Source organism: Hyperolius riggenbachi, chromosome 7, assembly GCF_040937935.1.
Source record: "Hyperolius riggenbachi isolate aHypRig1 chromosome 7, aHypRig1.pri, whole genome shotgun sequence".
NCBI lineage: Eukaryota > Metazoa > Chordata > Amphibia > Anura > Hyperoliidae > Hyperolius > Hyperolius riggenbachi.
In genome coordinates, this window is record NC_090652.1 from 85,836,375 (window position 1) to 85,854,784 (window position 18,410).

At 44.1% G+C, this 18,410-nt stretch overlaps 1 protein-coding gene across 4 annotated transcripts in view; it reads right to left on the bottom strand.

Annotated features, from left to right (window-relative positions):
- The window catches only part of NLRC3 (NLR family CARD domain containing 3), an 89,646-nt gene that overhangs the window by 27,838 nt on the left and 43,398 nt on the right, over window positions 1–18,410 (bottom strand). For all 4 annotated transcript variants that reach the window (XM_068244211.1, XM_068244210.1, XM_068244207.1 and 1 more), the window contains 4 exons: window positions 17,438–17,698; window positions 12,992–14,669; window positions 4,512–4,598; window positions 1,634–1,717 (listed from right to left, as the gene is read on the bottom strand). In XM_068244211.1, the coding sequence (XP_068100312.1) occupies window positions 1,634–1,717; window positions 4,512–4,598; window positions 12,992–14,669; window positions 17,438–17,698 (2,110 nt within the window). The remainder of the gene's footprint in view (window positions 1–1,633; window positions 1,718–4,511; window positions 4,599–12,991; window positions 14,670–17,437; window positions 17,699–18,410) is intronic.

Sequence of the window (18,410 nt, forward strand, 5' to 3'; positions counted from 1 at the left end):
AAAAAAAAAAAAATGATGTGATAAACAATTGTATCTATCCTCCTCCTCCTAAAAATTGCTTTTTTTTGTTATCCCACAGTTTTATTTTATATTTAAATATAATTTTTAAGTTTTTACTGTTTCATGGCTTCTTCTCAATGACACATTCATTGCCGTATGCCAGAGCTAAAATCTATGAACGATTGCCCATTTTTATCTCTTTTCTGCTCTCAGATTCAATTTTCTGACTGGAAAATGTTTTATTCTGTAGTTCCTTATCAGTGACGGATATGCTACAGTATGACCCAGTCCCGACCCGGACAGAAACTGTCACTTGCATACCGTATTTTTAACTTTTTCAGGCAGAGAAAGTAATAAAGGAACATAGCCTAGGTATTTTGTGTGCTTGGCACTGTACATACACATGTCTATCTCATCATGTCACATGTCACCTCGGGTGTCCTTTAAGGGAGGGAGACTTACCTAGAAACACCCTTATAGGTGGACTGGCAGAGCAAGTTGTGGGTGAGAATTTTAATACCAACCAGGTGAAGTCAAGAGAAGAGGAGGATACTAACCTGCAGTCCTCCTGCAATGAGGGAAATCCCTGAGCACCAATGCAGGCGGCTTTTGAAACCTTAAAGTGAACCTCCGGACTAAAAATCTACTCAGCAGAACTGAAAAGGCTTGGTGTTTCTTTAACAGTTTCACAGCATCAGAACTTTGTTTTTCTTACCAAAGCATCATTTTTAGCTGCAATTTTAGCTAAGCTCCACTCATCAAAGAAAACTGCCCGGGCTTTTTTTCCATGATGCTGTGCAAAGCATGATGGGATTTCCTATGTCGTTATTTGCATTGCCTAGCAAATGGGAGGGGTGATCAGCACACAGGACAGTTGGAACTGTGTCTCATGCTCCCTGTCACCTCCTTTCAACCAAAAAGATGGCTGCCCTCATGAAACAAAACATTTGCCTGTTCTTGTAAAACAGGGTTGGTAAAAGATTATATTACCTATCTATTTTAATTAACATAACTAATGTAACTTCATGACAGTATGTTTGTTTAGGCTGGCGTTCCTCTTTAAGTAAAACCATGTTTTGTGTGTGTTGGGTGGGGGTTTATTAGGCCTAGCTTAATTTTGTCACAAGTGCACTATTTACCATACTTAATGAAGGGGTGAGGGACAGAACAGATGGGTGACCACGTTTGAAAATATCCGATACACGGTAGATGAGTGATTGTTCCTATTACAGTTGTGAGAAGTTATGAGAGGCGTGTGTGCTGGCCGGGGACCAGAATCAGGGGTGTAACTAGAGGGGAGCAGCAGGGGGGGAGGGGTCCAAAGCTGCGGGGGGGGGGGGGGCACAACTACTAACCTTTCCTTCCTCTGATGCAGGAGACTATACTTCAGATCAGGTGTTTTTGTGGCTACACTTGTTATGGATGTGAAAATCCAGATGGCCACACTTGTTTTATGACCCTTGTGAGATGGGCCCCAAGGCTGTGAAGGGCACCAAGGAGAGACAAGGGAAGGGGTGTAAACATTGGGGGGCCAATTAAAGATTTACTGTGTGGGGGGGGGGCATGAATTGTAGTTACGCCACTGTTGGGGATGACTGTAAGATCTCTCTTATATTATGCTCAGAGGACTTACTCCAATGCTGAGAGGGTCAGGTTCACCATCAGTGCTCTGCCCAGCACCTTCACACCTCGGTTACTCAGCTGGTTCTCTGACAGGCTGGAGGGAGAGAGCAGAGCAGACGTTACAGAAGAATGATTGGAGCGGCGTCTCATAGGTGGAGCATCTCGTCTCCTCTACTTACATGGTTAGAAGGAAAATTCCACAAAGCAAGAAATAAAAGTATCCCTCAAGTTATATCGCTGACTTCAATTCCAATTCAAGCACTTTTTATGCTTATAATCCGCTATTAATGATAATTTAAAGAGGAACTCTAACCAAAATAATGGAATTAATAAAATGACTTCATGTTTTTACAATATTCATTTATAGATTATTTAGTCCGTGTTTGCCCTTTGTAAGATCTCTCCTCTCCCCGATTTACTTTCTGAAATGTATCACCGGCAGCAACGTCTTTAGCACTGGTAGCTGATCTCTGCAGAATGTTCACTACTGAGAGTTCTGAAGCAAGTACAAAAACATAGCTGGTCTCCCAGAATCCAATTGGGGGAGAAGATTTCATAAACAGCCTAGTATAAAGTCTGGTATACACCTTCAATTATGATTGGCCAATCACTAACCAATTTTACCACCTCCTGTAGTAGGAGGGTTTACCTACACAATCTGTTCTGACTCTCATACTACATGGAGGTAGTAAAATTGGCCAGAGATTGGTCAATCATAATTGAAAGTGTGTACCAAACTTAAAGTGAACCAGAGACGAAGCACCCTCATGTATTTTACCATATATATCAGTGGGAACATTAGAGAAAACACCTACCCTGCTCTCTGTTTCATTCTTCACTGCTCAGCCTGCTTCTAATCAGCCCTGATAAAATCCCCGACTGAGCATTCAGTCTGGCTTTGCTCAGGAATCATTATAGCTGAGTCTGTCTTCTCTGATGTCTTTTCAAGCTCAAGCCTGCCCCCTTGTGGCTCTGCTATAATAACTCAGCTGTAATGATTTCTAGGCAAAGCCAGACTGAATGCTCAGTCTGGGATTTTATCAGGGCTTATTAGAAGCAGGCTGAGCAGTGAAGGATGAAGCAGAGAGCAGGGTAGGTGTTTTCTCGATTGTTCCCACTGATATATATGGTAAAATACATGAGGGTGCTTCGTCCCTGGTTCTCTTTAAGCCTCAGTGGGAGGGTGGGGCTACATACCTTTATACAGCAATATATAGCCATAGGAAGTGTTTCTGATGCTGAAACCAGAATATTCAAGGTAAAAGTGGGTATCTTGAATAATTTACAGAATTCTACTGAATGATGTTACAGTTCTTATTTAAATCTCCTTTTTCAGATTGTGAACAGTACTCAGCCTCATACACATGTGTCAGGACTGCTGCCCGGCAGTGATCGAGGCTTGATCCTTCGGGAAACAGTTTGGGGTGGAGGCTGACAGATATGTTGCTAGCCTCCAGGCTAGAGGTGCATTCTGCTGCTATGGAGGGCGGAGGGATGGACGACACATGGTGCAGGACAGAGTGGCTTCCATCTGGCGGGTAGAGCGAGAGATCAATGCAGTCGGGGGGGAGCTTGAGCGTCAGACCTCACTAAAGATCCACCATGTCAGACCTTTTGGCAACATTGGGGTTCCCTCACAGGTGTTGGATTCTCAAAAGTAACATAATGCTCATTACCATAGCAACATTTGTGTTACCTATGTTATGTGGGTTGCGCTAATTGCATATTGCTGGTGGTAGTAACGGTAATATTGTCATGTGCTGCTTGCTCACAGCATAAATAGCAGCAGATAGCGTATCAAACCCCAAGTCTGTAGCATCGGGGCACAACGGACAATATAATCGCACTGAAACGCAATGTGATTATATTTCATTGGGGGCTTTCACACTGGTGCTTTTGTGGTGAAGTGTGATGATTGCCGACGCAGTGGCCCAGCATGTAGTGCGTAAACGAGCAATGCATGCAGCGCAAGCGTCAATGGACTGTATGCTGCACCATGTGGGCTGCATCGACTTTACATGACCGTTGCGATCTTATATTTCAGGATGTGCAATGCAACATATATATAGTATAAACGGAGGCTTACAATAAATGAAATGGATTCATGCATGAAGTAGTCACAATACTAAAACATTAAAGAGACTGTGCAGTCAAACATTTTACGTATTCCCTTCCCATACAAACTTATAAAAATAGCCCCTCCCACAAGCCCTGCATACGCAGATAAGTTGACTCCCGGCATGTAGCCCCACCTCCTTGCAGAGGGTGCTTTCGTGGCACCTTCTATCTCGGATAGAGAGAGTGGCACTCGTCTGCAAGGGGGCGGGGCTACGCACCAGAAGTCGTTGCACACGGGGATTTGGGGGGGGGGGGGGGGTGAGTTGGAGACAGGGAACACACCTGACTGTTTTCGTACGCATTTTCTGCACAGAAACACTGAGAACTCATGTTAATCAAAGGGCTAGTTCACACTTAATGTGCTTTTCGCACGCAAAAAAAACCCCCTGCCATTCTGCATCATGATTCTGCACATTTTGTCAGTCTTCTGTATCAATTACATTAGAGGCTGTAAAAAAAGCACGCACATTGAAAACGTACGCAGAAAAACGCGCGCAGAAAACTGAAAGACAAGTGTGTCCCCTGCCGGAGAGAAAAGACCTGACAATTCATTATAACTTTTTATGAGGGGATATATACAATATTTATTTTAGAATGGATAGTCTCTCTAGCATTATGACCCAGGATCCCTCACCATATAATAGCAGATGATTCCAATCCAGTCCAGGTTTCCTGGATCACTCCTGTCCCCCTGTATTCTCCAGCTCTGCGCTAGTAAATCACTCCCTCTGTATGCACTGAACACTGATGACACAGTAATATTGCTTTACCTGATCCTCTGGATGGCGCAGTCCTTGGCACGCAGGATGGTGGCCAGAAGCTCCATCACATCGTCCTTAAAGTTGTTATTTTCCATCCTGGATCATTAAGAGAAAGGCAGATAAGATGCAATGCAGCAGAAACTATACACCAAATAACCATCTACAAGCTGCTCATCATGAGAGATGATTTTACTGGTCGTATCAACTGAGAGTTTGCCCAGAATGGGAACCAGAATTTTCTGATGCCGGCGCTGAAAAGGGTGTGTTTCATTTGTCAGTGCTGACTATTTTAATTCCCACTGGGCTGTGGAATATCCTGAGGGACCAATTAGCAAAAGGCTTATCCTTAAAGGGACTCCGAGCAGTGCAGAAACTATGGAAAGATGCATATCATTTTAAAGCTCTCTTTCTAATGATATATAAACCGCCACCCTACGCCTTTTAGTTTTCGCTATTTTTGCGATTGAAATTGCCGCGACCACGCGAAAATCGAGAAAACTAAAAGGCGTAGGGCGACGATTAGGTGTCGCCAGAAAGAGGAGAAAGAGAGCTTTAAAATGATATCCATCTTTCCATAGTTACATTGTATTACACGGGCGACTTTTTCTGCTGAATGGAGCTGCTGACACTGGGGAAAGTGTCGTCCTGTGTAATACAAGTAACTATGGAAAGATGGATATCATTTTAAAGCTCTCTTTCTCCTCTTTCTGGTGACCCAAAAATCGTCACCCTACGCCTTTTAGTTTTCTCAATTTTCGCGATTGAAATCGCGGCCGCGGGAATTTCAATCGCGAAAATAGCGAAAACTAAAAGGCGTAGGGCGGCGGTTTATATATCATTGGAAAGAGGAGAAAGAGAGCTTTAAAATGATATGCATCTTTTCATAGTTTCTGCACTGCTCGGAGTCCCAGGAATACCCCCTTGCAGTTCCCTTACCTCATTGTTCAGCTGATGTGCCTCCACCCTCCAGACAAGCACAGCTGTTCTAAAGAAACTCAGAAGTAGGGATGATCAATGAGATGCAAATCATTTCTTGCATTCACATTTCAGGTAAATGTTATGCAGCTTGAACTTGGACAAATACAAAAATGACAGGAAGTTATTCTGATTGGATCAATTTCAAGCTGCATATAATTTACATTAAATTTGAATGCAAGGATAAATTATTTGCTTCTCATTGATCATTCATATATCTCAGTTCGCACACAGGCCTGCTCTCTGCACTCTGAAATAATAATTGGTATAAATGATAGGAGAGGGTATTATGGCCATTATAAACTATTCAAGTTTTCTGGCAGTGCAGCTACTTGTTGTGAGGTTTGTTGAATGTTTAATGTTACTTTAGAGGAGTACTATCTTATTTCACAGCCTGGCAGCTGGGCGCAGGGGGAGCCGATTGATGTCTCACCCTGCTACAACCGCAATTCCCGGCAGTATTAACCCTTTAGTAGCCAATTTATTTGGAGTCTGGAAAGTGCTCCAAGGCCAATTTATTCTAGTACATTTTTGTATTTGTTTTTCTTGCTTCTAATTAGTACTACTGTAATTTGTATTGATGGCCACTTGTCACTAGGGGGCAGTGTGAGACAACAGAGGACTTCTGCTTTCACTTTCTATATTTTCTGCGAGAGAGAGAGAGAGAGAGAGAGAGAGAGAGAGAGAGAGAGAGAGAGAGATCAAAGCATTCCAAGAATTTACAGCACAATGTGTTCTGCCGACTGAGTTCAAAAGCAATGAACTTACGGTATGTCAAACAGAATAACTCTATTGAAGCTGCCAATGGGTTAAATACTATTCCCCCTCCAAGACGTAGCAACTCAGGGAGGACGCTTAACCATTTACCGACATCCTTTCGTATTAAAACGTCATGCTTACCGCTATTAACGGCAACATGATGTTTTAATACGTCGCGCATTCCCGCTGCTGCTACCGCCGTGTGCGCACCGCTACCGCCGCCATTACCATCGGGATCCCGTGCTGGGTGATTGGGGAAGAAGACCGAACGGTCCTCTACCCAATCGCAGTGCCTGGAGTGAATGGACGTGACCGCGAACAGCGGCTACGTCCATTCACATAAACAGGAAATGTAACAGTTTAATAAAGTGTAAAAAAAAAAAACACGTCCTATGAGTGCTCACTAGCGCCATCTTTGTATTACACCTACAAAATACATACATTTTCAAGTATATACACATGATAAATAAAATTACACTTCCAAACCTCCCCCCCAAAAAAAAACACTTGTAAAAAAAAAATCAGCTTAAAAAAAAAAAAAAAAATAGTTGCCTTAGGGACTCAGCTTTTTTTATTCTATATTTTATGGGGGAAAATTTATTTTAATTTATTACATAGGGGCTTGTAATTATGGCCAGAAAAAACAGAAAAATAACCACTTATATTTCAAAATAATATACTGTCGCCATACATTGTGATAGGGACATAATTTAAACGGTTTAATTATCCGGACCACTGGGCAAATAAAACGTGTTTGTTTTATCCACAGGAGAATGTTTAATTTTAAAACTATAATGGCTGAACACTGAGAAATAATGATTTTTTTTCTTTTTTTTCTGTTTTTCTCATTAAAATGTATTTAGAATAAAAAAATTCTTAGCAAAATGTACTATCCACAGAAAGCCTAATTGGTGGCGAAAAAAACGAGGTATAGATCATTTTCTTGTGATAAGTAGTAATAAAGTTATTAGGGAATAAAAGGGAGGAGCGCTGACAACTGAAAATTGCTCTGGTCCGTTAGGATAAAAACCCTTGGGGGTGAAATGGTTAATTCCAGGTCCGTTTATTGACGGCACCAAAACTACTGACACACAGCTGCAGACTATAGCATTGCAGCTATAGCCACAACGATACCAGGGGCAACGCGGCACACGGCGTGGGCGAAGTTGAGCTGCTTCACTTTAGAGTGCTTTCAACACAATACACTGCGTTGCCACAGACACTGTTTAGCGCGCTGTATTGCAGTGCGGAGCAAAGTCTATGATTAGGTGACTTCTCATCAGTTGTAATACAAAACAACAACTGATTCTGTGGTTACAACGCAGAACTCACAATGCGTTGCTAGAATCACGCACATTGACACACAAACTATTAGCCAACAAAGGTGAAAATCTGTCAGTCGCTTCATTGCCTGCATTAGATTGCATACATCCGCAAATACTGATTTAGGTTGTGTTATATGTATACATAACACAAAGCAATACAATACTCCAATGTAACATTAGTCTTAAAGTGTAATTCCATAAACTTTTATTACCGTTACAAAAGTCATTTTCAATCAAGTCTTAATGAAGAGATCTTTTAAACGTCATTTCGGGCTGCAAAGAAGTTAAAATGGCACTTAAGAAATTGGCTGCACAAAGCAGTATGCCATGTTTCTGTCTTTGCACACCTGATTCTGATCAAGTGATTGCAGCAGACTAACAGTTCCATTTAGCATGCTCCGTTTTCTATTAGAAACTCTTTTGCAATGACTGGTGTTTCTATACACACATAAAACGAGAGGCTGAAATTTAAAATATGGGTATGTAGGTGCTGACAGCGGTCACCGGTCACCATTAATTAAGAAACGGTATGAGGAAATCTTAATACATGAAAAAAAAAATCACTAAAAAATGTAACCCAAAAACTTACAGAACTTATGGTAGGGCCCAACTCTGGGAAAAATATTTACAGGTATGTGATTTGTATACTGCGGAAAGCAGTTAGAATCTCTCTGGGGTTCTTATTACTTAGAAAATTAATGATTACAGGAAATCTGACCTAAAAAAAAACATCACAAAAGCCTGTCTCAAAAACAAATTTTGAACTACTACCAACAACAAAAAATAGGGAGCTCAAGGCTATGTACCATCAAAAATGTAATGCAGAGATTAATAAGAATGTCAAAATTACCAAGCTGACAAAAATACCCCCCCCCCATTGCTTTCTGCACAGGTAAATTGAGAACCAATGTTATTCAATTGGCTACTGCACACTTGAATGTGTTTTACAAATGCAGATAAAAACAAACATCAGTGATGCACTGCATGCATTTTCTCCATACCTTCCAACGTTTTGAGATGAGAAAGAGGGACACTTAAGCCACACCCCTGCCACACCCCTAGTCACGCATACCATAAAGATTTTATAAGAAAAAGATGTTGTTTTATAATTCCAACCACACTGGTCCTTTCAATCCTGGTTCATTTTCCTTCATATTAACATTTTTAAATTAGTAATATATTAATTCAAGGGTGGTAATAAAGTTTAGAGTCAATCAACACATTTTTTAGTAGAGTAATATATATATATATATTTACAAAGAAAGAGGGACAAATTAGGAGGGACATATGGGAGGGAGCTATGATTTTCTCTATGATTTTCTCTATATCAATTACATTAGCTTCTGTGATAAACTGTGCATGTTTTAACACATACAGACACACATGGTGTGCAGAAAACACATACAGAAAACCGACAGATGTTTTCCTGGAATTGAATTATATACATATCAAGTTATGGACTCCAGACTCCAGTTTGCAGACTGCTTTCCTGGGCTTGATGTCTTGTGGGTCTGAGGATACAGTGAGGCTATGGAGAGCCACACCAAGCACCATAAGGTCATGGAGTGGCTTAGCCCAGGGATATCCTACTCCAGTCCTCGAGAGCTATATCCATGCCAATAATTAGGATGTATAGAGAAATGTGTTGATACTTGATGAACCACACCCTTCCTGATTCAGTTCTGTCAATTAATTTGAGTTGTGCCAAAAATGTGTGAGGACCTCAGCCGTTGAGGACTGGAGTTAGACATCCCTGCCAGACCTAAATCCCATAGAAATTCTGTGGAGGATGTTCAAGCTTCAATCTACCAAGCAGCAGCCAAGAAACCTAAGGCCTATTTCTACTGGGGTGCCCCATCCGTTTCGGAATCGTGCTGTTGTGCAATCACGGCCAAATCGCTACAGCCATGCCATACAGGGCTATAGGGATTCAAATGTATGCTGTGGTACACTGACTGAAGCATGCCATCCATACCTTACCGGCATGCAAATTGCAATTCAGAAGGCAAGCCTATTGACTGAATAGGCAGGGTTTCCCCATCCGACTCGGATGTGGGAAAACTATGCTTGTTCCACAGTAGTGGAAATGGGCCCTAAAGGATTTAAAGTGTTTCTTTAAAGAGTAGTGGGCCAAACAGTAGTGCGCCAAAATCCCTCCTGAGATGTGTGCAAACCTGGTGACCAACTACAACAAGCATCTCACCACTGTGCTTGCCAATAAGGGTTTCTACACCAAGAACTAGGTCATGTTTTTACTTGTAGATCAAATACTTATTTTGCTCAAAGACACATGTATGAGGTTTTGTTTCTGGATTTTGGTGATATTTTTTCTCTCTTTATTCAAATGAGGCACTTGGGGAGCTTTGCTGATGAAACCTGATGAAAAAGGCTAGACCGGTGAACTTTGTAGTCTTGTGTGTCTAATGAACTTGTTAGAATATATATTAGCTTGTCATCCTTGGAGGAGGTAAGTAACCTCCATTTTTAACTGTTTTTAGAATTTTGTTATACATTGTTGGCACCGTCTGCTATTTTATTTATGAAAATTAAACTACAATGAAAATTGCAAACTTAATTTCTTCGTAAGTGGTGAAAATTACAAATCTAGCAGGGGATCAAATATCTATATCCCACACTGTATGTACCCCATTCTGCAATGTACCCCAATGTATGTACCCCATTCTGTCCAAACCTGCACCTCTACAATTCGGAGTGCCACAAGGATCAATCCTATCCCCTCTGCTGTTTGCAATCTACATGTTGCCACTCGGTACACTTATCCAACAACATGGCCTGACTACCACTGCTACGCCGATGACACACAGCTATACCTGTCCTTCAAACCTGGTGGAACAGACCCTACTCCAAAAATAAACTCTTGCTTAGCTGAGCTACAGGCATGGATGAATGATAACTGGTTGAAACTGAATGCTGACAAAACTGAGGTCCTCTTTGTCCAAAGCCAGTGCTCGCCATCAAAACAGCTCTATCCTAAAGCAACACCAATCAGGATTGGGAATTCAGACATAAACAGCTCCAACCTTGTGCACAGCCTTGGCGTACTAATCGATGGGGATTTAAGTTTCAGAAACCAAATTTCATCTGTAGATAAATCTTCCTACTTTCATCTGAAGAACATTGCAAAGATTAAACATCTGATTCCCCCAGAGGATCTTCCAACCCTAGTTCACGCCTTCATCACATCAGGGCTGGATTACTGCAATGCCCTTTATGCTGGCCTCCCCAAAAAGGACCTGCGTCGCCTGCAATTAGTGCAGAATGCTGCTGCCAGATTGCTAACAAACCAGCCTCGCCACTGTCACATTACACCGATCCTTCGCTCACTGCACTGGCTACCAGTAGAATGGAGAATATTCTTCAAGATTGGACTGCTGACATTCAAATCCCTGCACAATCTGGGCCCTGGATACATGAAGGACCTGCTGAAGCTGCACCACACCTCTCACAACCTCAGATCAGCAAGTTCTATAAACTTGGTCACTCCCAGAGTGCACCTCAAAAAATCTGGAGATAGAGCCTTCTGTCATGCTGCCCCTACTCTTTGGAACTCCCTGCCACACCCAGTAAAGACAGCACCATCCCTGGAGCTATTCAAATCCAGACTGAAAAGCCACCTGTTTAGCCTGGCATTTCTGGACTTATAAAATTCTTCCTCTGTACCACAATGGTCTGAGCCATGCTTATGCGGTTTGAGTCCTATGGGAGAAAAGCGCTCTACAAATGTTATTTGTTGTTGTTGTTGTTGTTGCAATGCACATACACATTACAAGCATATAGTACCATTAGCGATATACATGTAATAAAGCCACAAGTTATCAACACCACGTCTGGGGACTCTGCTATCCTAATGCTGAACACCTGCTGCAACAGTAATGTCCTATTCCTAGTAAGACTAAGTAAAATAAACAAAATAAGTTCCAGAGTGATGCTGAAGATTTTGCTACTGGCAATATTTTCACAGCTAACATGACAGGGAGAGAGGGGCAGAAGTAGAAGCAGAAGACGTAGGGTGAGTTGGGCCTCCTCCTCTGGAGAATCCCATGAGGAGTCCCGGGCCTTAGGTGCCCCTTCAACTAGGGAAAGAGACAATAAGAAAGCACAAAAGGGGGAAATTTAAAATGTGGGGAAGGTATGGCCACTAGACAAAGCACTTTTTTTTTTTTTTAAAGAAAAGTACCAACAGGCCAAAAGAGGAGATGTTCAAACAGCAGATACTATAAAAAATAAAACAGTACTTTGTTGAATAGGCCCATCTCTCACCGGCAGAGACTCACCAGCTCCAATGTTCCAGTGCCAAATGGCGTTATTCCTCCTCTGCAGTGCACCTATCGTCCTCTCCTTGGTAACAATGGCTTTTCATCACATGATGGCGCTGTTACCAAAAAGAATTCGCTATGCACGCTGCAGAGGAGAGATGACTTTATCGTGGGAACGTTGGAGCTGGTGGGTCTTCTGCTGTTATTAAAGTTTCCAGTCATGCTCTGCATAGGAGGAAGGGAGAAAGAGAGAAGCTGGGGCAAAGCTGTCTATAGGGATGAAGGTGGACACATCTAGCTATCTATGGGGGGAGGGGAGTGCATTAAGCTATCTTGTTGGGGAATGGGGGCACTTCTGGCTATCTGTGGGTGGGGCCGGGGGGAGAGGGGGGCACATCTAGTTATCTAAACTGGGAAAGGGGGGCTCTTCTAGCTATCTATGGGTGGGGAAAGGAACATGTAGCTATCTATGGGGGGAGGGTCACATCTGGCTAGCTAAATGGGGAAAGGGGAGCATCAATGGGGGTGGGAGAAAGGGGACACATCTTGCTATCTAAATGGGGAAAGGGGGGCATATCTGGCTATCGGGGGGGGGGGGGGTTGACACTTCTAGCTAACTGGGGGGAGGGCGGTGGAAAAGGGGCACATCTGGCTATGTAAATGGGAGGGGTAAGGGGGTACATCTGGCTACCTATACTATGGTGAAGGGGGGGCACAGCTGCCATCTTCTGCAGCATTTGTACATTTGGCTCCACCCATGACCATGCCCACATTCCGCTTCATGGCCATGCCCATTTTTGTTACCAGAGGGTGCACCAAAATGTCTTTTGTCCCCAGGTGCTGAAACCCCTAGCTACGTCCCTGGCCAATTGGCTGACTAGGCAGCGTTTTTGGACTTCTGCTCACAAAACATAATCAAGGAGGAACAGTTTGTACTCCCCCCCCCCCCCCCCCCAAAAAAAAGACCCTAAAGTTTGTATTTGTTATTTCATTATTTCCATAACAATGTTAAATGCTAGTTATTATAATATAGAAAACAAATATCATATGTTTAAAAAGCACCACACAGCCAATTTAAATCATAAACAGAATAAGGGGTATGCTTCAGTTTTATGTACAGTTTTGAAGTTTTAGAAAATGCCTGTGAACATACCTGAGATTAATGCAGTACTGCAGCTGTGGTAGGAAGTTCTGTACCAGGCTGTAATTCAGACACTGGGAGAGGTTGGTTTCTTGTGCACAGCTGAGAGAAGTTCTCTGTAAGAAGGCAAGAGCACAGCAAGCCAGTGGGTTCAGCTTTCCACTGAGTGTCCCAGCCTTTAGTGCCTCCTCCATGGCACAGATCACCTCAGAGTGGTCCATCTCATGCAGGCAGCACATTAAGTTAACCATTCCACAGGAAATGGATTTTCCAGAACGCATCAGATTTTGCAAGTAGTCCACAACTTGCCCCCGGTGGCTGCTTGGCTCTTCCTTGTTTGGCAAACAGCTGGATAAAACCCTAAGAACTTGAGGTGATAGCAGGCCAGATAGGAAGCGAAGAAAGATAGATAGATACACTCCATCAGACTGTAGGCCCCGTTGTGTCACACTTTTATAATGGTTTAGAAAACCCAACTTGGGCCAAGGAACTCCTCCGTCAGCAAAGAGGTCAAAGAAGGCCCGTTTGGAGGTGGAGTAGTAGTGGATGGCTGCCAGGAACTCCTGTAGTAAGAGATGAGAGAAGCAAAACGCTAAACAGGAAGGAGAATTCTGAGGCAATATTAGCCGGGCACAAAGGCTGCTGGGTAATATAGGAGTCTCAATTCCACAGGATTTCAAATCTGACTCATAAAAGATTGACCTTTTTTTAAGCAGTCCCTGAAAGGCAAGCTTTCCTAAATTACCAACTGTTTTACGGGCGCTGCTAGGCTGCTCTATGGTCTCCAGGTCAGCAAACTGGGCTCTTAAATACCAGGAAAAGATCGCAGACAATGTCCTTGGCAGAGGAGCTTGGCAAGTAGAGTCATGGGCTTGCAGTGTATACCCTAGAGATACACCTATTACGTGGCATAGAGTGGGAACAGAACACAAGGCAATCAGGGAACGATGGCATTCTAGGTGCTCGCAAATCCTGTCAACTGTGCCGCTGGTATCGTGTAAAAGCTGGTCCATAAAGAGCCTGATTTCACTCGACTCCAGTCCAGATAACTCTGTCATACGATCCACAAGTCCCCCAGGAATCCTGGCAGAGGCTCCTGGCCTTGAGGTGACCCACACAGATACATTGGGAAGAAGGTTTCCTCGTAGGATGTTGGTAATGAGACACTCAGGTGACAGTTCTTTCTGGGGGTCAGTGCTGGCCATGGAGTCTGAGAAGTCCAAGGGAGCACGAAGCTCATCCAAGCCATCCAAAATCAGAAGGGAGTTTGGAGGTGGCACAGAACAGCGGGGGCAGGCAATACGCACCAACTTCTCTGCGGAGAGGCGGTCATAAGTGTTCAGCTCCCAAAGGTTCACCGTCAACAAGCAGGGCATGTGGGTGCACAGCAAGCCCTGCATCCACTTCTCCACAAAGAGCCTCACCAAAGTACTCTTGCCAGCTCCTGCCACTCCAACTGTTAGAGTAACACGTGGTGGTAAACTGACCTTCGATAGGGGCATGAAAAGCTTCTCCAAGGGTAACCGTTTGGGGGTTCCTCTGCCACCTTGGCCCACCTCCAGCTGGATAACGTCATGTTCCTGAAGTTGGGCATCTGTGAGGCCTTCTACTAATAAGAGGGAGTCCAGCTGTGCCAAAAGTGGATGCTGATCGTATTTCACACTGTCCAAATGCTTCTTCACCAGAGGATCTGTTACAAAACCACAGAGGCACAAAAAACTGGGTTACAGGTAGGTTAAAAGACGACCATCATGAAAAATTGTAAAATGTAGATTGCTCCTAGAGTAAAATGCACTATAAATTACTTTTTTAGGTAGTGAAAATTGGAATGGAAGATTCTCAGGTATTTATTTATTTACAAAAGCAATTACTGAACTTCAGCTGATCAGTCCAACTGACAAAATAGTGTGGAGTAGATTCTCCAGGTTAGGAGAGTCTTTAGAAACCAACACTAATGTAACAATTCTTAGTCAATGCAAAAAAAGGTTCAGGTTTATGATTTTTTTCCCCCACACCTTACTACCCTCCACAACTTTATACTCAACCATCTAAAGCCTTGTAGACACATTCAAGGTTCCAGGAGTGAAGAGCCAACATGGCAGTAAGTGACTACTGTGAATGCAGCTGGCACTGGTTGACTCTCAGATTACACACTACTTCTGGGAGCATGGCCAGACTGACTGAGAAGCTGAGGAGGCACCAAGCTCTGGCAGAGCTCAGAGGATGTGCCTGTTTCTCCACGAGTGCCCCCCTAGCATAGCCAGAATCACAGCAGGAGGTACGTGTACAACTACCTGTCAGCGCCGCCAAGATCTCCACCATGTCATACAGTTCAGCGTTTCCTCTTTATGATGTCCTCTAGTGGCCACTGGAGGAGTCCGAGACTGTGTGACATGCTGAAGTTCCCTACGGTGCTGAAAGGCGAGTTGTACCCTCATACTCCACTCTGCACTACTCTGCACATGGGTGAGGGGAAGCCAGGGCCGGATTACCGACCAGGTAACAAAAGCAGTCGCTTGGGGCCCCATTTAGAGTCAAAGGGGCCCCATCAGCACATAAACCAGCCCTTGCCATCCTGTCAGCGGTGGCTGGATGGTATAATGGTTAAAGGGACTCTGAGCAGTGCAGTAACTATGGAAAGATGCATATCATTTTAAAGCTCTCTTTCTCCTCTTTCCAATGATATATAAACCGCCACCCTATGCCTTTTAGTTTTCGCTATTTTTGCGATCAAAATTGCGTCCATGGCAATTTCAATCACGAAAATAGCGAAAACTAAAAGGCGTAGGGTGGCAGTTTATCTACCATTGGAAAGAGGAGAAAGAGAGCTTCAAAATGTTATGCATCTTTCCATAGTTACATTGTATTACACAGGACGACTTTTCTCCAAAGTCGGCAGCTCGATTCAGCACAATGCAATGAAATATAAGGAACCCAGGGGGATATAATGACAAACATCATGCTGGTAGGTGTGAGGATGTAATTAATTAGTTGTGGGTATGCTTAAAGGCATACACACAGGCATTGCTCAAAGTCCCTTTAAGGGCTCTGCCTCTGACACAGGAGACCAGGGTTCGAATCTCGGCTCTGCCTGTTCAGTAAGCCAGCATCTATTCAGTAGGAGACCTTAGGCAAGTCTCTCTAACACTGCTACTGCCTATAGGGTGCGTCCTAGTGGCTGCAGCTCTGGCGCTTTGAGTCCGCCCAGAAGAAAAGCTTGATATAAATGTTATTTGTCTTGTCAAATGATGCCGTGCGCTGCTGATTATTTTCAGAGCCAGGCTCTCCTCCTAGGTCCCACTCCTGCTACTGTGCGCTCTGCCGCTGCCCACTCCTCCCTCCCTTCCCACAGAGAACCACAGCTGCAGAAAGAATGATAGCAGCAGATGGCAAACGCTCACTCACCTATCCATGATCCAAGCTGTCATCTGAAACCCATCTGTCTCTTCTACAGTGCAGCCGCTCGCTCTGAACTTCCTGATTCTCAGATCAGACAGGAAGTAGAAAGTAGTAATAGTAGTAGTAACAGAGCGAAAGCACTCTAGAGGAGACAGATGGTCTCCGGATGACGGGACCTCTATTGCTTGGATTGCAATAGGTGAATGTGAGTCATCTGGTGCTGTCTGTCATTCTCCCCCGCTGCAGCTGCCTTCTCTGCTGGACTATCGTATTCACTGGGATGGAGGCTGCATGGTGGCTGTCTAGTTTGGGAGGAAATCGGTTGTTTGGTGGTGGGGGTGGTTATATAATTCTGTCTGGGGAACGACTTCTGGTTTGGCGGTGTCCAGAGCTTTCTGCTATTGCCAGGCTGGAGATGCAGGGGGAAAGTGCTGCTGCTGTGATATCTGGAGCCCTCTTCACAGGGGGGCCCCAGCCCCTGAGTGCAAATGTCCCAGCCATTCATCTCTCACTCTGCATTTTGCTGCTGCTATTCCCTGCATTGTGCACCCGCAGAGGAAAGCGGGCTGTTGCCCATAGCAACCAGTAGCTTGGCTGCCCCGGTGTGTGCGGCATGTTGCTGTGCAGCTGCATCTTCTGATTCTATTACAACATGATGGGGGGCCCAAATCAGTTACTTTGCTTAGGGCCCCATTTAACCTTAATCCGGCTCTGGGGGAAGCTACTTAATACTGGGGGCACACCTGGCTACCTATACTGGGGGTTAACCTACCTAATCCTGGGGGCACATCTGCTACCTATACTGGGCAGGGAGAATTCCTAATACTTGGGGCACAGTGAAATGTGAGGAGTAGAGAAAGGCGCAACATGGCAGCTCCGCCTCTATTGTGACAAACATGCGCCACTCCCCAGGAACTAGCACTCAGCTGTGGAGTTCAACAACAGCATCTTCTGTCAGAGGGAACTTTAGCATCATGAAATACTCTCCTAATAGGTAGACTCTCAGACATAAATAAGGAAAGAACTATAGGTAAACCGCATACAAGGCTTATGACCCACCGTAGTGACGCATGCGTAAGTACAGGCAGGAGCGGCTATTCTCTATGCACGTTTGCAGTCCTTGAAGGAACCACCTGCCCTTCCCCCCTAGTGTGTCCATCAGAGCCTCAGCCTGCTTGCTCAATGGTGTCAGTTCCTGGAGACGCCGGACCTCCTCTGCACTCAGCATTTGTAGTTCCTGCAGCTTTGCCATAATCTCTCGCAGGGAGTTCTTACAAGAGCAGGATGCCAGCTGCCTCCTGTAGCGGAGGATCCATAGGCCTGGAAGAGACAATTACGATACCCAGAGGTTCATTAATATGTAATAAACAAAGTGTATCCATAGACACAGGGGCGGACATACGGCCGTGCAGCCGCATAGGGGCCCCTCAAGTTCCGTTTCTGAGCAGAATAGTAATGAGGTTCGGCAGGTGGATTGGGTCCATGGGAGTACGATGTCTTAAAGCGTAACAGTCGAGCATAAAATAAAATATCAATTATTTATTTTTATCTGATAAACAAGTACTAAGGATGCACACCAGGCAATCCAAAAGTTAAAATCACTATTACTTTTCTTCTTCAAAAAACATCTTTCACCAGTTTCCCTGGCTCTTATTTGGTACATCTGCCTCACGAAGGAAGCTGCAGGGCATGCTGGGTTGTCTTTTTTTGCTTCTTTAGTATCGCCTCAGACTTAACTAATGCAGCCTGATTGGCTGAAGCCTCTTTCCCTCCTGTTTTCCCCTCCCACACCTCTGTTCTTCTCCGATTGGCCAATATTTCTCATGCTTCTCAAGCTACAGACTCGCACAATGACAATGCACTTTCTGTTGTAGAGCTGGGTGGGAGTATCTGAAGACTGCCTGTGTTTGCATTTGCATCCCTCCTCCCAGAGTAAAGGTGCCCATACACTCATCAGATTGGCAGCAGATAGATAAGAAATGCATCTGATGATCTATCTGATGCGTTTTTAGAACATTTTTTACCAGGATAG